Raw genomic sequence first — 20,850 nt, 5'->3', positions numbered from 1 at the left:
CGTCCATGCTGACCAGATATTCTAAACTGATCTAGTCCCTTTGCCATCATTTAGCCCATATCCCTCTAAAGCCTTCTTATTCATCTGTCCATCTAGATGTCTTCTAAATGTTGTAATTGTACCAGCCTCCACCACTGCCTATGGCAGCTTGTTCCATACACGCACCATGCTCTGTGTGAAAACATTGCCCCTCAAGTCCCTTTTCAATCTTTCCCCTCTCACCTTAAACCTATGCTCCCTGTTTTGGATTCTCCTACTTGGAAAAAAGACCTTTGCTATTCACGCTCAACATGCCCCTCATGATTTTATATACCTCTATAAGGTCAACCCTCAGCCTCTGAAACTCCAGGGAAAAAAGTCCCAGACTATTTGGCCTCCTCATTTCACTAAAACCCTCTAATTAATTAACATCCTTGTAATTCTTTTCTGCACCCTTTCAAGTTTGACAACAATTTTCCTAAAGCAGGGAGATCAGATTAATGTTCTTTAATCATTAACTCATTGATCAAACTGAAAGCTAGCTATCCCGAGTGACAGCTTCAACTACAGCACCCAAACAAATTGAAACTTAGCCCTTTGTAATGTGAAATAATACAATAATTTTACATAGTACACAACAACAAAAAAAGTCACAGTAAACAACAGTTACACCCAACATTAAAACATTCTTGAACACATGTCTCACAATGTGGCAAACACTTTAATGATGGTTCAATAGGCCTCGGGGAAACAAAGGCTGTAAAGAAATTATAATATTGAAAAATGGCCTATTACTTGCATTTATAATCACTTCTTCTACACAAATCTTGAGTTTCTGTCATATTTTCAAGAATGCTTTGTGTTAACTTGCCCACAATAAATTCTTCTTTCCATGTTTACAATAAAAAAAAACCACATAGTATTTCAGTCTCCCTCTGGTAGAGGCAGTGTACAATATCGGCACAGAGTATTCATTCTGAAAGAGGTCACTGGTCCTGATACGTGGCTTTGTATTTTCTCCACTGATGCTGCCAGATATGTTGAATTTCTCCGGCAATTTCTGTTTCAGATTTCCAGCATCCACAGTTCTTTTTTTGTTTTAAATAAAAGCTTTGATCTCATAAAGGATGGATTATTAATTAATTTGGGCAGCATAGTGGCTCAGTGGTTAACGCTGCTGCCTCACAGGGCCAGAGACCTGGGTTTGATTTCACCCTCAGGCAACGGTTTATGTGGAGCTTGCACATCACATTCCCCCCATGTCTGCGTGGGTTTTTGCCAGGGTATCTGATTCCTCTGACAGTCTAAAGAATTGCAGGTTAGCTGGATTGACCATGCTAAATTGCCCATGGTGTCCAGGGATGTGCAGGCTTCGTGGATTAACCATGGGAAAATACAGGGTCACAGGAATACTTTTTTCATGTATTTATTTGTGGGATGTGGGCATCGCTGGCCAGCCAGCATTTACTGTCTTTGTCTTGAAAAGGTGCCATTGAAAAGGTGGTGGTAAACCGCCTTCTTGAACCACTGCAGTTCACCTGCTGTGAGTTGACCCTCAATACCATTTGGGAGGGAATTCCAGGATTTTGACCCAGTGACATTGAAGGAATGGCAATATATTTCCAAGTCAGTATGGTGGGAACTTGAAAGGTGGTGGTGGTTCCATGTACTTGCTGCCCTTGTCCTTTTAGATGGAAGTGGTCGTGGGTTTGGAAAGTGTTATCTAAGGATCTTTGGTGAATTTCTGGAACAACACTCATCTAGACAAGTGAGGAGTACTTCATCACACTCCTGACTTGTGCCTTGTAGATCATGAACAGGCTTTGGGGAGTCAGGAGATGAGTTGCTTGCCACAGTATGCCTAGCCTTTACCCTGCTCTGGTAGCCACTGTGTTTATTTGGTGAGTCCAGTCGTGTTTCTGGTCAATGATATACGCCAGAATGTTGATAGCGGGGGATTCAGTGATGGTAACACCATTAAATGTCAAGGGACGGTGGTTAGATTGTCTTTTACTTGTGATAGTCAAAGCCTGACATTTGTCTGTTCTGAATGTCACTTGTCAGCCCAAGCCTGGGTATTGTCCAGATCTTGTTGCATTTGAACATTGACTGCTTCAGTATCAGAGGAATAGTGAATGGTGCTGAACATTGTGCAATCATCAGCGAACATCCCCACTTCTGACATTATGATGGAGGGAAGGTCATTGATGACGCAGCTGAAGTTGTTAGGGCCTATGTCACTATCCTGAGGAATTCTGCAGAGATGTCCTGGAGCTGAGATGACTGACTTTCAACAACCACAACCATCTTCCTGTATGTCAGGTATGACTCTAAATATTGGAGAGTTTTTCCCCCGATACCAATGGATTCCAGTTTTGCTAGGACTCCTTGATGCCATACTTGGTCAAATGCAGCCTTGATGTCAAAGACTATCACTCTCATCTCACCTTTGGAATTCAGCTCTTTTGTCAATGTTTGAACGAAGCCTGTATGAGGTCAGGAGCTGAGTGGCCCTAGGAGAACCCAAACTAGAAGTCACTGAGAAGGATATTGCTGAGCAGGCACTGTTTGATAGCACTGTTGATGACACCTTCCATCACTTTCCTGATGATCGATAGTAGACTGATGGGGCAGTAATTAGTTGGATTTGGATTTTTTATGTACAGGACATAGCCCTGGACAATTTTCCACATTGTTGGGTAGATGCCAGTGTTGTAACTGTACTGGATTAGTTTGGCTAGGGGAGCAGCAAAAGCTGGAGCACAAATCTTCAGTACTATTGCCGGAAATTTTGCCAGGGCCTGTAGCCTTTGCAGTAACCGGTTTCTCTGACCGTTTGTTGACATCATGAGGAGTGGACTGATATCTGTAATGCTGGGGACCAATGGAGGAGACCAAGATGGATCATCAACTCAGCACTTCTGGCTGAAGATTGTTGCAAAAGCTTCAGCATATCATCTGGAGATAGGGTAGGAAGATGGATTTGGGTGGGATGCTGAGGGTCTGTGTAGACTTGATGAGCCAAATGGCTTGCTTCCACACTATAGGGATGCCATGATAATTTGAAAGTTATTTTTACTGGAACAAAATTACACAAGAAATAATGTCATTTTGCAATATGAAAGATGAATCAAAAAGTGAGTACAGCACAGACAGATACCATTCTGTGAGATGTATCCATGCCAGTTCTCTGTAAGAGCAATTCAATTTGTCCCCCTCACCCATTTTTCCCCACATCTATTTAAATGTTTTTTCTTCAGGTAACTATCAATTTTTTTTTGAAGGTTTAACAACATTCTCCTTAACAAACCTGTCTGGAATCTTCATTATTTTGTTGAGCGGCACATTGGCTCAGTGATTAGCACTGCTGCCTCACAGCAGCAGGGACCTGGGTTTTATTCCAAGCTCAGGTGACTGTTTGTGTGGAGTTTGCATGTTCTCCCCTGCGTGGGTTTCCTTCCACAATCCAAAGATGTGTAGGCTAAGTGAATTGGCTGTGCTAAATTGCCCATAGTTTAGGTAAATTAGTCAGAGAGAAATGGGTCTGGTGGGTTACTTTTTGGAGGGGCATTGTGGACTTGTTGGACTGCAGGGCCTATTTCCACACTGTAGGGTATCTACTATCAAATCTCCTCTAAGTCTTCACTTCTCCAAGAAAACAGCCCCATTTATATTGCCCGGGATGCTGTATGCTTTATTAACTGCTTTCTCAGTCTGCCCTGACACTTTCAATGACTTTTGTACAGACATCCCCATGTTGCTGTCCTCCTGCAACACTTCAGAATTATACCCTTTGTTTCATATTGCCTCTCCTCATTCTTCACACCGCTCTGCAATAAATTTCATCTGCCATCAGCCTGTCTTTCCTCTGAGATTACCACTATCCTCCTCACACTTATCAATAATTATAAATTTTGTAACATTAGGGAAATTTAAAATGTGTCATGAGCACCCAGGTCCATGTCAGTAATGGATATAAGAATTATAGTGGTCCTAACATTGACTCTTGGAGAACCCTATTACTGTATATATCTTTCTCCATTCCAATGAAAATCTGTTCCACATTACTATTTCATACCACTTCTATTCTATGGACTCTAACTTTCCTGTTAAAAACTACTATTGGGCATTTTATCAAACGCCTTTTGGAAGTCCATGTACATCACGTTAACCACACTAAACACAATCTGTTCCAATTTTGAGGTTTGAAAAACTTAGTTTTTTTGAGGCCGTATCTTTAAATGTAGGTAAAGCTGGGGCTCATGTGACCTATTCAAACACAGCTTGATATTAAGCCTGGTTGCTATGGGACCTCAAGTGGAGGAACTTGCTGGACAAGATGTGAAATTCTTATACCTAGGGTCTGTGATTCCAGAGACCAGGGATTTCAGTTTCAGGCTTTTTCAATAGGATTGAGAGACTCTGTGTGGTCAGAGAAAAAGCAACTTTAATTTGTGAGGTATCACAGTGGATGCAGGAAGGAGATATTCTCCAGTTGAATAGGTGCATTCAGCGGCCTTCAACAGATTCCAAGAGATTTTGTTCTGGCATGGCTGAGGGAAGAGGAATCAGAATAGTTTAGTCTGCTGGTGCTGGACTTAAGCACCCTCCAAAAGTGAGGAAAGAACCAGTCAAAGTGAAGCAGGGATACAGAAATTCACTGGAAGGTGGGAGCACTCTGGACTGTTTAATTTTAAGGACTGTAATTCTCTAGACAGTGCTATGTGTTTATAAAAGAGAATCTCTTGCACTGTTGTCTCAAAAAAAAGTTCAGTCAATAATGTTTTTAATCATTTGTTTCAGTAAGTTTTAAAACATGAAATCTTGTTTTGTCATTCTTTCTTTGACTGGAAGTTAAAATTTCTTTATAAAAGTAACCTGACTTTAAAAGGGATCATAAAAATATCACAGTTACCTCACAAAACAAAACTCAATCAAGTTAATTAAACATGTTACCCTTGAATTTGTGTTGGCTTTCCTTAATAATCCACATTTATCCCACTAAGTTTGTCCCCAGTTATCATCTAAAAGTGTTCCCACAGAGATTTAACTGGCCTGGATTTGCCGTGTCTTTTGAACAAGGGTTTAATTTTCCAGTCCTCTGGCACTATCCCTGCACTGAAGGAGAATTGGGAATTTATAGCCAGTGCTCTCACAATGTCTGCTTTCAATTCATTCAATATCGTATTTATGTCAACACAACAAGGGAAGCAATATATGAGGTATAAGCTCACTTGATTGGTGGTAGAGCACAAGATCATTGTATCAATTGGCTCATTACTTCATGTCTCAAACTGGCAGCACCCAACTGCTCTCTTTCTGCAGTCTGCTTGCTTCTATAGTTGAAGTTTAGAGAGTTTTCTCTCAGCAGGCTGGTCAATAATCTATGCACTAAGCAAGATAAACTCAGCTAAGAAGACATCAGTTATTTTGCATTGCAAGTTCAAAGGTAAGGACCATGTGTTTCGACCTTACTGACCTTCTGCAGATAGATACACACCTGTGATCGATAAAGAACTTACAAAGCTCTATAAGGCTATAGGTGGACAGTAAAAAATGGGTTCACTCAAATGGGATCCCTTAGAAAGAAACCCATGTTTTCTTTTCTGACAGGGAAGACCCCAGAGGCAGCATGAGAACAATGTAGATTTCACAGCAAATAAACACCCCACTCGTGATGATTGAAACCCCCCGGGAACCTTACAGAAACTTATTTGCTGGTCAACCTCAGCTAGGCCCCAACACCCAACTTCATCTCTGATATCAAGGATCGATTCTATGAAATGTTTGATGCTGCTATGAGCAGGATTCCCTGCGTTAAGGAACTGCACCTCAACGCAAGGTTGGCTTCATATTACACAGCTTGACCAACATGCATGAGGGTCTGGGCAATTGGCAAGGTGGGTGAAAATGAGCAAGAGGTTTCTGGAACTATACTGTTGACAGGGATTTGGTGTAATAAATAGCTACCTCCAAAGCAAGTTATGCAAGACATTGTGGTGGAGACAATGGAGATCACACCACAGGAACCAGCTAGATCTCATCATTATTACCTTTATGTGTATCACCCCTAACAGTGCTTTCAATACTCAGCTATCACAGTGCTGACTGATCTGCTGACACAGGTTGCTTCCTGATGCATAGCAAAGGCACTCTTAGAAGAAATGTTCTTTGATCAACATTTGCACTGAGGCCCCTGATGTCGCTCAAGAAAATTGTTGGAATATTGTGCGCAATTCTGGTCTCCCCAGGAGGGATGTTGTGAAACTTGAAAGGGTTCAGAAAAAATTTATAAAGGTGATGCCAGGTTTGGAGGATTTGAGCTATAGGGAGAGGCTGAATAGGCTGGGCTGTTTTCTCTCGAGCATCGGAGGCTGAGGGGTGACCTTATAGGAGGTTTATAAAAACAAAAGATATATAGATTAGGTAAATAAGCAAGGTCTTTTTCCTGGGGTGGATGAGTCCAGAACTAGAGGGTGTAGATTTAGGATGAGAGGTAAAAGATTTAAAAGGGACTGAAGGAGCAACATTTTCAAGCAAAGGGTGGTGCGTGTATGGAATGAGCTGCCAGAGGAAGTGGTGGAGGCTAGTACAATTACTACATTTAAAAGACATTTGGATGGGTATATGAATAGGAAGGGTTTAGAGGGATATAGGTCAAAGGAAGGCAGATGGGAGCAGGGTAATTTAGGAAATTTGGTCAGCATGGACGAGTTGGACCGAAGGGTCTGTTTCCGTGCTGTACATCTCTATGACTCTAATCTGTTTTGGACAACTACACTGAAAGCCAAGATGCAGTCCCAAAATGTGATCACCTGCGCACAACTGCATCTAAAAGTCTTGACTCACTGCTGACTGGTATGAGATTAATTGGATGGAAATGGAACCAGTGACTGAAACCAAGATGAGAATCCTCATGATCTATAAGCAGATCCGCGGCAAACAAATTCTAGATGCTTTCAAAGTCAAGTCTGAGTAGAGTGCACAGCATTGAGCAAGTCAGGAACAAAAACAGAAATTGCTAGAAAAGCAAAGCAGGTCTGGCAGCATCTGTAGAGAGAAATCAGAGTTAACGTTTCGGGTCCAGTGACCCTTCCTCAGACTGATGGCAGTTAGCAAAATGTTATTCTTTTAATGCATTAGGTGGGGACACAGGGTCCAGCACCTCATTTTTCACTTGGGAACTCAAAAGCCTTCAGGACTCAATATCAAGTTCAATAATTTTCAAGTTTGAGGCACTGTCTCCATGTCCTTACTCCAATCCCCACACTCCAGGCCTTGTTATCACATTGTCTGCTATTACACACAGCCCATTGTTAGTCAAAACAGTCTACATTAGCAGCTATTCACCCTCCGAGCCTGATCGTTACCCACGCCAACTATCGTTTTCTCTCTTTGGGCTCTATCTCCACCTATTATTTACTCAACACCAGGTTATAGTTCAACAGGTTTAACTGGAAGCACACTAGCTTTCGGAGTGAAGCTCCATCATCAGGTGGTAGTGGAGGGCTCAATCCTAACACACAGAATTTATAGCAAATATTTACAGTGTGATGTAACTGAAATTATACATTGAAAAATTGATTGTCTGTAAGGCTTTCATCTGTTAGAATACAGTGATAGTTTCACTTCTTTCATGTGTAAATCACAAAACCTTTTTTTAAAAAATGTTGCATTCTCGGGTTAGCTGTTAACAATGGTGATAGCTAGACAATATGTTGAAGGTGTTGGCCCCCTGTGTTCTCCATCTATGCCATGATGTTTAGATTGATTCTAATATAAAAAATGAGATAACAGTTTTACATAAATTCATGCAGTTTTTGAGCTCAGAGTTCTACATGAATGCATGCAGTTTTTGAGCAAAGTACAATGTAACCCCGGAGGCATAGTGCATTGGGGAAACTGAGCAAAGGCTACAACAATGGATGAATGGGCACTGCACAACAATCAACAGACAGGAGGGTTCCCTCCCAGTTGGGGAACACTTCAGTGGTCCAGGACATTCAGCCTCGGACCTTCGGGTGACCATCCTCCAAGGTGGACTTCGGGACAGGCAGCAGAGAAAAGTGGCTGAGCAGAGGCTGATAGCTAAGTTCGGTACTCATAGGGAGGGCCTCAACCGGGACCTTGGTTTCATGTCACATTACAGGTGACCACCATTGCACTATACACACACACTCACACACACAGGCCCTCCTATTCACACATACACAAAGACGCGCGCACAGACACCCACACACACCCTTACAGACACACACACTCCCATGCACCCCCTCACAGACTTAAGACACTCTGCACTCACTACACTCACACATACTTTCTCACACTCACAACCCCCAACCCAGACAGACACACACACAGAGACAGACAAAGACCCACATGCACACATATTTTGTGGGGTCAATTTGTACTTGCAGGGTTACATTGTACTTTGCTCAAAAACTGCATGAATTTATGTAAAACTCCGTTATCTCACTTTTTAGATTAGAATCAATCTAAACATCATGGCATAGACAGAGAACACAGGGGGCCAACACCTTCAACATATTGTCTAGCTATCACCATTGTTAACAGCTAACCCGAGAATGCAACTTTTTAATATAAAAAGGTTTTGTGATTTACACATGAAAGTGAAACTATAATTGTATTCTAACAGATGAAAGGCTTAACAGACAATCAATTTTTCAATGTATAATTTCAGTTACATCACACTGTAAATATTTGCTATAAATTCTGTGTGTTAGGATTGAGCCCTCCACTACCACCTGATGAAGGAGCGTTGCTCCGAAAGCTAGTATGCTTCAAATTAAACCTGTTGGACTATAACCTGGTGTTGTGTGATTTTTAACTTTGTACACCCCAGTCCAACACCAGCATCTCCAAATCATTATTATTTACTCCTTACACTATCCACCCACCCTATCTTCTGCATTAAAAAAAATTGACATTTTCCTAATTGTCCTCAGTTCTGCGGCAGAGTCACTGGACCCGAAGCAGTTTCCTCATTTCCCCTCCACCACCTTACCCAGTTCCAACCTCAGCACTGTCCTTATGACCTGTCCTACCTGCCAATCTCCCTTCCCACCTATCCCCTCCACCTTCCCCTCTGACTTATCACCTCCATCCTCACCCCCATTCACCTATTGTATTCTTTGCTACCTTTTCCCTAGCCCCACCCCCCTCATTTATCTCTCCACCCTGGAGGCTCCCTGAAACCAAAAGAGAAAATGCTGGAAAATCACAGCAGGTCTGACAGCATCTGTAAGAAGAGATAAGAGCTGACGTTTCGAGTCTAACTGACCCTTTGTCAAAGCTCCCTGCTTCTATTCCTGATGAAGGACTTTTGCCCGAAACATCAATTTTCCTGCTCCTTGGATTCTGCCTGACCTGCTGTGCTTTTCCAACACCACTCTGACCATAACATTAACTCTGATTTCTCTCCACAAATGCTGCCAGACTGGCTGAGCCTTACGATTAGATTCCCTACAGTGTGGAAACAGGGCCTTTGGCCCAACAAATCCACACCGAACCTGCAAAGAGTAATCCACCCAGACCCCTATATTTACCCCTTACTAATGCCCCAACACTATGGGCAATTTAGCATGGCCAATTCACCTAACTCACACATCTTTGGACTGTGGGAGGAAACTGGAGCACCCGGAAGAAACCCCCGCAGACACTGGGAGAATGTGCAAACTTCACACAGACAGTCAAAGCCGGAATAGAACCCAGGTCCCTGGGGGGTTTTTGTTTTTTCCAGCATCTCTAATTCTTTTGGTTATTTTTAACTGAGCCAATCAGTGTTGTTTAAAACTTTGCACAGCACATGATCTGCTAGATCAGAGATGCTAGAGGGATGTATGAAGGAACCAAGAAATCAACAGCTTTAGCAGCAACTAAATCAGCCCACTTGAGGATAAAGGTAGTGAGAAACATTACTAAATTCAGCAGGCAAATGGAAAGGTGGATGAGGCACTAGCTTAAACTCAACCTGTTGGAGAACATTTTCACTGAAGAAGCTCTCAGTGCCATTCCACACTTTACTGTCCAGGACAAGCTGGACAGTGAGTCCACTATAATGGAGTCAAAAAGTGTGTAGCTGGAAAAGCACAGCCAGTCAGGCAGGCATCATCCAAGGAGCAGGAGAGTCAATGATTCGAGCATAAGCCCTTCATCAGGAATGCGCGGCGGTCCAAAGGGGCTGAGATGTAAATGGGAGGGGGTGGGGCTGGGGTAAAGGTATCTGGGAATGCGATAGGTAGATGAAGGTGAGGGGTGATGGTGAAAGGTCAGAGTGAAGGGTGGGCCGGATAGGTGTGAAGGAAGATGGACATGTTGGACAGTTCAAAATGGCAGTACTGAGTTGAAAGGTTGGAGCTGGGATAAGATGGAGGGGAGATGAGGTAACTGGTGAAATTGACATTGATTTTGTGTGTTTGGATCGTCTAAGTCAGAAGATGAGGTGTTCTTCCTCCAGTCATCAGGTGGCTAAGGTCTAGCAGTGGAGGAGGCCCAGGACTTGCATGTCTTTGGTGGAGTAGGAGGGGAAATTGAAGTGATCAGCCACAGGGCAGTGGTGTATGTGCCCCAGAGATGTTCTCTGAAACATTTCGCAAGTTGGCGTCCTGTCTCCCAAACGTAGGGGAGACCACATCGAGAGCAACGGATACAGTACATCGGGGACACAGAATGCCAACTGTCGTACACCAACAGCATGGCATAGTTTCTTCTCTCTAGGAAATACTGGACAATGAAGAGTACCCCATTGGTTGCATCCCATGTCTGTCTCCTGAGGAGATCATTGTGATTTCTCAGTGCGGCACGTTGGAACTGGTGATCGATGAGTTGAACATTGTATCCTGTTCTTATGAGGGCGAATTCAGCACTTCAGGTGTGCATCGCATTCCTCCTCATCTGAACAGATCCTGTGTATGTTTAGGGCTTGTCCATAGGGGATGGCTGTTTTAATAAGTTTAAGGCGGAAGCTAATGAAGTGCAGCATTGTGAGGTTATCATTGTCTGAATTGAGAAATCACTTTTAAAAATTAAAACCTTAAGTTGTCTCTGGAATCTGACTTGAAAGATGTTGTGGGATTTACTTACTAATGAATCGAAACCTGCAACCCATTCTAAAAGATGAAAGACTTAATATCAATCTATATTTGTTCAATACATCGCATTAGTGTATGGAATGATGATTTTTTTGCTATAAATTCTGTGTCCTATGATCCTACTCCACCAGCTACCTGACGAAGGAGTAATGCTCTGAAAGCTTGTACTTTCAAACAAACCTGTTGGACTATAACCTGGTGTTGTGTGATTTTTAACTTTGTGCACTCCAGTCCAACACCAGCACCTCCACATATGTGGAAATACCTGGACAACATTCAGGATTGAGTTGGTAAGTAGCAAGTAATGGACTGAATGACTTTTTTTCTGTGCTGCTGACCTCTACAACAGCATGGATGGCACAGTGGCTAGCACTGCTGCCTCATAGCGCCAGGGGTCCAGGTTCAATTCCAACCTTGGGTGACTGTCTGGAGTTTGCACGTTCTCCCGGTGTTTGCGTGGGTGTGCTCCGGTTTCCTCCCACAGTCCAAAAATGTGAATTGGCCATGCAAAATTGCCTGTAGTGTTAGGTATATTAGTCAAAGGGAAATGGGTTTGGGTGGGTTAGTCTTCGGAGGGCCAGTGTAGACTTGTTGGGCTGAAGGGCTCGTTTCCACACTGTAGGGAATCTAATCATGACTATAATATTTACACCACCCAATTTCTAGGCAATGACCATCTGCAGCAAGACAGATTCTAATCATCGTCTAATCAGCTAATAGCAACACGGTCCATCCCACTATCAACATCCTGAGGTTACCATTTCACAACTATTTGATATGGTCATGGCACGTGGGCAATTAGGAGGGGAAGCAAAGCAATAAGTGGCAGACTTTGTGAGCAATCTTATGAATAAATTAAATCAATGTAGGGAACCCTTTTTGCAGGTAGGCTCTGCCCTCCCAGCTCAGCCAGGAAATAGGGGCCCAAGGACAGAGAGTGCTGGCGGGATCTGGTTTTGGACGGCAAGCGACACGGCTGATCCCGCCGTACAGTTTAAATGTCGAGAATAAGAAAACGGCAAAAAGCGCAAAGTTAAACCGAAAACTGGATTTTGCAAAATCCCGAACGAACTTTTTGTTTACGACCTAAGTCGGGAGTTGCCACATCTGCTCACTAAGGAGTGGAGAATAAGGCGAGGGAAGGCCTTCGTCGATCAGCCGCGGCCTCCGGGTTTGCCGAGTGACTCCGGCAGAAACGCCGCGCGGCCGCTCGGACTATGGCCGAGGTCAGTCGCGATGTGTTCGGGACGCTGCCGGACGGGCGGCTGGTTCACCGGTTCACGCTGTGCTCCGACTCGGTGAAGCTGTCAGTGTTGAGCTTCGGAGGCATTCTAACCAGCCTGGAGACCGGGGACCGGCACGGAGAACTGGCGGACATCGTCCTGGGCTTCGATCACTTGCAAGGTGGGCTAGCGGACACCTACCGACTGACCGCAAGGCCTTCACACTCAGCCGCTAGCTCCCCAGAGTGGAGAGTTTTGTCGCCGCTCATGAGGCAAAACAAACCGGGCCTTCGCATACTTATTTAAAAACAAAATAGTCTACTTGTGAAGAAATTCCAATTTAGGCTCTGCAATGCTCTGTCTACAACTCTCGGCTTCTCAAACCGAAACAGGAATTGTTAGAAAAACTCAGCAGGTCTGGCAGCATCTATGGGGATTGCTAAATCCTACATTTTGTAGTCCCTGCTTCCAAGTGTGTCATTTGCACTAACATTTATTAAACCTGCCTCATACACATCACCAGATCCAAATTATCCCTTCCTGGATCCACAACATATTATTATTTCCTAATCCTTCTAGAAGCAGTTTGGTTTTTTTGTTTCTGATTTCCACCATCTGCAGTTCCTTTAGTGTATTTTTTTTCTCTCTGATCTTTTTGCCCCTGGTGTCTTTTTAAAATCTTTCTCCTGACCTTTAAAAACGTGTCCTTAGTCTTGACAGTTGGGTTTGGAGGTTCTTGCAAGTTATCCAGCCAAGAATGGGGACTTCAGGGAGTATGAGAGAACTGACCATGGTAGCTGTATTGAAGTGGGGGAAGGAAATAAGAATGTTATTGTGGTAGGGAACAATATCATTGGAGAATAGATACTGGTTCCTGTATCCATGAGCAAGAGGCCCAAAGGTTGTGTTGCCTGCATAGTGCTAGGATTAAGGCAGCCTCTTCTCTACTGAATAAAAGTTTGGAGAGGGAAGGAATCCAATAGTCATCCACATGGTACAGTGACACTGGTAGGACTGGAGAGAAAAGAGGTTTTGCTGAAAGACTTGGAGTAGTTGGAAGCTAAATTAGAAAGCAGAACATCCAAGATAACCTCTGGATTATTACTTGAGCCATTGGCAAACAGACTAAGGAGGCCTGCCATGCTGGAGATCAGTGGGGTGGGGTGGTGGAGTTTGGACATGATAGGTTTCACTTGAACTGTGCTGTACAGAGAGCTTGAAACCTGAGTGGGGGAGTTTTTGGGAGAGGGGAAATGTAGACTTAGCACCCAGAATTTGGTGACATTGTAGGGCAGTTATTTGGATGACAATACCCAGAGTGGGACAGGAAGTGACAGTAACAAAATAAGGTCAAAGAGGGAAAATTGGTAAAAGGCAAAATTGATGGCTCTTTCCTTGAACCTGCATAATGTTGAAGACAGAATAGATGAATTAACCTGTACAAATACAGGTTAACAAGTATGAGCTTATAACCATTACAGAGACATGATTACAAGGAGATCAAAGATATGAAGTAAATATTTGTGGAATGTGACTTTTCAAAAGGACACAACGGAAGGAATGTGGTGGGTAGCATTGTTAATATGGGATGGAGTAAATACAATAGCAAGAAATGAACTTTGATTGGAAGATGTAGAATCCATATGGGTAGAGATAAGTGAAAAGGGAAAGAAGATATTGGTAGAGAAGTAATCTGTAAGCTTCCTAACAGTAGCTTTATAGTGGGACACTGAATAAAATCAGTAGAAAATGAGGGCATGTAACAAACCCATTAATCATGGGTAACTTTAACCTTAACGTAGATTGGAAGAGTCCGATTGGCCGAGGAAGTCATGAAGAATTCCGATGCTGTTCAGCACAGTTTCCTGGAACAATACAGTATGTTGTGGATCCAGGAAAGGATGTTTTGGATCTGGTGATGTGTATGAGGCAGATTTAATAAGTAATCTTAGTGTAAAAGATCCACTTGGAAGCAGGGACCCATAAAATGCAGAATTTAGCAATTGTTTGAGAACTTGGGCTGGAAGCAACACTGCTATGGTTGAAAAAGGGCAATTGGAAAGGAATGAGCAGAGCTGACTGGAGTGAACTTTACTGCTAAAGGAGTTTAGCAGTAAAATCAGCTGAGGACAGACACTGGCAAATGTTTAAGAAATTAGTTCATACCTCACATCAGATACATATTCCAGTGAGGCAGAAGGATTTTGAAAAGGGGATAAACTGACTATGGTTAACCAGAATGTTAACAAGCATCATATTATCACATGAACAAAAAGCACACAAAGGTTAATGGTAAGCAGAGGATTGGGAAATTTCAAATAAAACTGACTAAAAATAAATTAAGTGGGAGCAAATAAACTTGGAGGGTAAACTTGCAAGTAACATCAAGAGCTTCTTCAAATAAACAAAAAGGAAGAGGGAAGCCAAAATAAACATCGGCCCCCATCAAGAATGAGGCTTGGGAAATAATGAGGAACCAGGAAATGTGGAGAAGTTGAATAAATACGTCAATTCAGTCTTCACAGTAGAAAATGTTAAGAGCATTCTAAAATTACTAAATATTTACGAGATAAAATAAGTGCAATAACTATCACTAGAGAAAAAGTGCTTTGGAAACTAAAGGGGCTAAAGATTGATAACTCTCATGGTTCTGTTTGCATGTGTCCCAGGATATTAAAGGAAGTAGCTACAGAGATAGTGGATATATGAATAGTAATCTTTGTAGGAATCATTAGATTCTGGGAAAATCAGAAGATTAGAAAACTGAAAATATAGCATCTTCATTGAAATAGTGAATAAAAACCAGTAACAAAGGCTAGTTACCTTAATGTTCATTATTGGGAAGATGGATTCTGGGTAATCCAAGATGGATGACAGGAAAAAATTCTGGCTCTAACAGGCTGCTCTTTTTTTTTGAGGTATTTTAGGTGTTGGAGGTGATTTCCTTAAATTCCAGGAGCAGCAATTACTGTTTTAAATACTGTTGCATTGTATTGGAACTTTGGAGGAAAAAAACACAGTCAAAATAACAGCACTTTTAAAAGGGAGAGGAACACACAAAGGCAGCACATGGTCAGGCAGCGCAAGAGAGCGAGAGGCTAACAAACAGTGAAATTCACAACTGATCTTGAAGGAGAGGTCACAGCACAGAAACAGATAAGTGAATATTTTTAACTGTGGCCTAACAATAAGTCTGCAATAGTGAGTAGAGTGGGTTCTTTCTTGATTTATGTGTTGTATTGAGATATGTCTCTTGATTAACTTAATACTTATAGCTTATATTTTTTAAGTTAGATTACATTCCTGCACTGTGGAAACGGGCCCTTCGGCCCAACAACTCCACACTGACCTTCTGAAGAGTAGCCCACCCAGACCTGTTTCCCTCTGACAAATGCACCTAACACTATGGGCAATTTAGAATGGCCAATTCACCTGACCTGCCCATCTTTGGACTGAGAGGGGAAACCGGAGCACCCAGAGGAAACCCATGCAGACACAGGGAGAATGTGCAAACTCCACACAGACAGTCGCCCATGACTGGAATCGAATCTGGGTCCTTGGTGCTGTGAGGCAGCAGTGCTAACCACTGAGCCACCATGCTGCCCCATATTAAGTTAGCCTGGAGCAGAAGAATAAGGCAGTGCTATTTTCTAGGTCTGTAGATTAAAATAAGCAAAAATGGCCCTTAGTAGAGTGATATACTCTTCTTGACGGATGTGGGAGTTTAGGGAGAGTTTACATGTTGCTGAGGATTATATCTACAATAAATATCATTGGTTGCAAACCCTGTCAGATCGAATGGATCGGTTGGAGAGATAGTTAGAGGCAATGAGGAATTTACAAGAGCAAGGGGGTGTGATGGGTGGCAGTTACAGGAAGCGAGAAAAGGTGCAGATACAGTCACATAGATGGATTAACTCCAGGAAAGGTAAAAGAGGTAGGCAGGTAGTGCAGGAGTCTTCTGTGGCTATCCCCTTTTCAAACTAGTATGCTATTTTGGAAAAGATAGGGGGTGATGGATTCTCAGGGGAATGTAGCCTGAACAGCCAAGTTTCTGGTATCAAGACTGGCTCTAATTTAATGAGGGGTACATCTGGTTCCAAGAGATCAATTATGTTAGGAGACTCTCCAGTCCGAGGTACAGACAGATGTTTCTGTGGCCAGCAGCGAATAATCAGAATGGTGCGTTGCTTCACCGGTGCCAGGATTACCGGAGAGGGTGCAGAATGTTCAAGGGGGAGAGGGCCCATCAGGAGGTCATTGTACACATTGGAACCAATGACACAGGAATGGAAAATGATGAGATTCTGAAGGGAGAATATAGAGTGTTAGGTAGGAACTTAAAAAGGTGATCCTTGAGAGTAGTAATATCTGGATTACTCCCTGTGCTGCGAGCTAGTGATGACAGGAATAGGATGATAGAGCAGATGAATGCATGGCTGAGGAGCTGGTATCTGGGAGAAGGATTCACATTTTTGGATCATTGGAATCTCTTCTGGGGTAGAAGTGACCTGTGCAAGGATGGATTGCACCGGAATTGGAAGGGGACTAAAATACTGGCAGGGAGACTTGCTAGAGCTGCTCGGGAGGGTTTAAACTAGTAAGGTAGGGGGGTGGGACCCAGGGAGATACTGAGGAAAGAGATCAATCTGATGTTGTCCTGTTCTTCCCCCTCCCGCGCAGTCAAAGCAAAATGCTCAGAGACAGTGTAGTTTTACCTCCTCTATCATTATTCCAGGCCCTGGCGTAAGGGTAGCATTTCACAATGACAATCTGTTACCAGCAGTGTGCCACAGGGAACAGTCCTGGGACCACAGGTATTTACAGTATATATTAATGACTTGGCTGAGGTAAATGAATGAACTATTATCAAGTTGTGGACGACCCAAAATAATTGGGAAAGCAAGTGGTGAGGATGACAAACATCTGTAAAGGAATATAGTCAGGTTGAGCTAATGAACAACAAATTGGCAGATGGAATATAATGTCAAGATGATCTGTCCCATTGCCTCTTTGAACAGGACAAAGCAACAAGTCAGACAGTTTACAGTGTTCCTGTGAGATATGTTAGATGCCTGAATACATTAAAAATGCTTTATAAACTTGGGTTGTTATTGCTCGTTCCAAAAGACATTGCAAAACAGTAACAATTTTAGAGAGGAAGAAACTAACAAAATTCGATTGAGTGTCAATGTAATTTGTAAAGTGCAAAAAAGTATTAAGAAGTCAAAATCACTCACTCCTGGATGATAACTTGTTTAAATTATGTTTACAGGTTATATTAACAAGCATCCATACTTTGGGGCAGTGATTGGCCGTGTTGCAAATCGAATTGCAGGAGGGAAATTTAGTATTGATGGAAAGGAATATCAGCTGCCCATTAATAATGGGCCAAACAGTATACATGGTGGCTTGAAAGGATTTGACAAGGTAAGGCAAATATATAACAATGCTGAGCAATATTACAATTCAGGTGGTGGAGAGATTGTGGAAACTGGGATTGTTCTGTTTCAAGCATAGAAGGTTCAGGGAGAATTGATACAGGTGCTCAAAGCAGAAGGGTTTTAATGAAACTCTTGAATTGAAGTTAATGGTCACTTGTACCGAGGCACGGTGAAAAGCTTTGTCTTGCAAGCAATACAGGCAAATCACATAGTTAAATAGCATAGCTAAGTAATAATAGATAAACAGTGGCAAAACAAAAACAGGTACAAACGAATGCTAAGATTTTGAGAGTCCATTCAGTATCCTAACAACAGTAGGGTAGAAATGGTTTCAAAACCAGCTGGTGCATATGTTCAGGCTTCTGTACCTTCTCCCTGATGGTAGAGGTTGTAGAAAAGCATTGCCAGGGTGGGATGGATCTTTGAAAATGTTCGCGACCTTTCCTTGACAGCGGGCCTAGTGGATGGATTTTATAGATGGGAGATTGGCCTTTGTGATTGTCTGGGTTGAGTTCACCACTCTCTGTAACCGTCTCCAATCTTGAATGGTACGGTTGCCATACCAGGTAGTGATACATCCAGACAGAACGTTCTCGATGGTGCACCTATAAAAGTTGGCAAGGGTATTCACCATCATGCTAAGTTTCCTCAGCTGCCTGAGGAAGAAGAGACATTGTTGGGCCTTTGTAATCAGTGTGTCCACATGAAGAGTCCAAGAAAGCTTGTTGTTGATTAACACAGGAGCTTGATACTCTCCACTCATTCCACCTCTGTGCTGTTACTGTGTAGGGGAGGGCATGAGTAACATCCCACTGGAAGTCAGTAATGAGTTCCTTGGTTTTTCTGGCATTGAGAGCTAGGTTGTATTCAGTGCACCATTTTTCCATGTCATCCACCTCCCCTCTAATCTGTTTCATTGCCATCTAAGACTGACCAACTCTGGTGGTGTCATCAGCGAACTTGTAAATGACATTAGTCTGGTATTTGCTGCCGATACCGTTAGTAACCAGTGGACCAAGATTTAAAATCATTGGGAGTTTTTTTAACATAAGATGTGATCTGGAAAAAGCATGGAAACAGACTCGATAGAAATTTGCAAAAGATTTAAAATATACTGAAAAGTAAGGCATTTCTGGATTGTGCCAACAAAGAGGGAGTGTTACTAATTGGATATCTCTTTCAAAGAGCGGACAGTAGTACAGGGGCCAAAATGTCATCTTGCATTTTGTAAAATTCTAGAAATCTGCATAATTTCTGCTTTATTTTGTAAGTACGACTCTAAAATGTGCTAGATTCATGTGAAGTTTTGCAGTCTAACAGTCAGGACAGCAACTTCATGTGTTTTATAAATGGACATTAACAACAAAATGTTCATTCCCTTCCAACTCTGCTTCCTCTCCTTCCCCTTTGCTGGTCTTCGTTGCCCTTAACGAGCTTTGCATATAAATTAATCAGTTGGGAAACTTCAATGATTTACTGGTGATGGTTAATAGATGAAAAATGCATGGGTGATTTTATGATTGAGAAATAAATGTTCAGTTGTAGGAGAGAGGACTTCTGGATATGGGGGATAAAATAAAATTCACCGCTGAAAGACATTGAACAATTGGAAAACATTGGTAATTTTAATGGTGGTGGTTAATAGGTGAAAATTGCCACCCATTGCTTTAGTTGTGGAAAAGGTCATTTGGCTGTGTGTGATTGCCCTTCTGGATAGAAAAAGAGAAATAAAATATTCATTGGAATTTGACAGGAGCACTGCAAAGCAAACTTTGATACTATTAGATATTCTGATAGATAGCTAAAAGCCTGGTCAAAGAGTCAGATATTGGGGAGTGTTTAAAGGAGGAAAGTGAGTAGAGACAAGTGGAGAGGTTCAGGGAGAGAATTCAGGAACTGAAGACACAGTCACCAATAATGGAACAATTAAAATACTGGATTCTCAAGAGGCCAGAATTAGATGAGTGCAGATGGAAAGAGAGACACTTTGCCTTTCATGAGCACTGGAAATATCTTAAAATGCTTCACAGATTTTTGTACTGAAGTACTTTTGAAATGCAGTCACAGCTGTTGTGTAGGAAACATTACTGATAATAGGGTATGAAGGAGAATAGAGATAGGGAGGAGTGAGGCCATGGATGGTCTGTACCGTTACAATTGGCTGTTCACCCTCCCCCTCCAGGATGTCCTGTAGATACTCAAAAACATTCTTGACGTTAGCATCAGGGAAGCATATCATTATGGAATCTTGTTTGCAGCCACAGAAACACCCACCTTTCCCTCTACGTTTGAATCCCCCAATGACTATTGCATTCCTACACTTTCTCTCCTCTCCTGTTTAGCAGAGCCAACTGTGGTACAATTAATTTGGCTGTTATTGGTTTCCCCTAAGAAGTCATTGCGCTTCCCCCCCCCCATCTCCAAAAACACTATCCGGAGTGGTATGTCCGCTTTGCAGAGGATTAACCACAATGGGTTCAAGCCTATGTAGTTCTCATTCTCTTGTGGTGGATACCCACTCCCTTTCTACCTATGGAGTCTTTGCGAATAGTGTGAACAGTTCTCTGTACATGCTATCCACAATATTCTCAGCTTTACATTTGCTCCATAGTGTACCCAGCTGCCACTCTAAAACCCAGGTCTCCAGGAACTGCAGCTTGTGATTTTTCCTGCACACATCCTGGCCCTAAGCATTGTAAATGTGCCCAGCTTCCCACATAGTTCAGGAGGAGTAAACCATGGCTTTGAGCTCACCTGCCATGATGTACCCCTCTGGACTAAATTTTTAAAGGACTATTCAAATAACATTAATTACTTTAGAGCCCTTCTTCACTTGTTAAAACAAAATATAGCCCTTACAAATTATAAACCACAAAAAAGACTTCACAACCAATATGCAATAATGCTTGTTGCCCTTACTCACTCATTCAGCAGCTTCCACTTCTCCATGTCACTTTGACACCACCTCACGAGCTCTGCCTCTGGATTGAATAAAAATAACACTGGGCTGGTCATTCAAAAGTTTTCTCACTGTTCTGCTGTGAAGGTCCTTGCCAGATTCAGTCTCTCTCTGACCTCTGGTCTTTACTGTAA

General features: G+C 42.5%; 1 protein-coding gene and 1 long non-coding RNA gene across 2 annotated transcripts in view; one reads left to right on the top strand and one right to left on the bottom strand.

The window, feature by feature from the left end:
- Positions 1 to 471: 471 nt before the first annotated feature.
- Positions 472 to 12,313, bottom strand: LOC148149014 (uncharacterized). The gene is made up of 2 exons (XR_015758504.1): positions 12,177 to 12,313; positions 472 to 3,020 (listed from the first exon to the last, which is right to left on the bottom strand). It is a non-coding gene; the product is annotated as an uncharacterized LOC148149014 (long non-coding RNA).
- Positions 12,308 to 20,850, top strand: part of galm (galactose mutarotase) — a 69,870-nt gene continuing 61,327 nt past the window's right edge. Inside the window, exons 1-2 of the mRNA XM_043696410.2 lie at positions 12,308 to 12,494; positions 17,589 to 17,743. Coding sequence (XP_043552345.2) covers positions 12,308 to 12,494; positions 17,589 to 17,743 — 342 coding nt within the window. The remainder of the gene's footprint in view (positions 12,495 to 17,588; positions 17,744 to 20,850) is intronic.

Source organism: Chiloscyllium plagiosum, unplaced genomic scaffold (assembly GCF_037043375.1).
Source record: "Chiloscyllium plagiosum isolate Xiang-an unplaced genomic scaffold, Cpla_swu_hap1 HiC_scaffold_10, whole genome shotgun sequence".
Classification (NCBI taxonomy): Eukaryota; Metazoa; Chordata; class Chondrichthyes; order Orectolobiformes; family Hemiscylliidae; genus Chiloscyllium; species Chiloscyllium plagiosum.
This window is presented reverse-complemented; position numbering and strand designations above follow the sequence as displayed.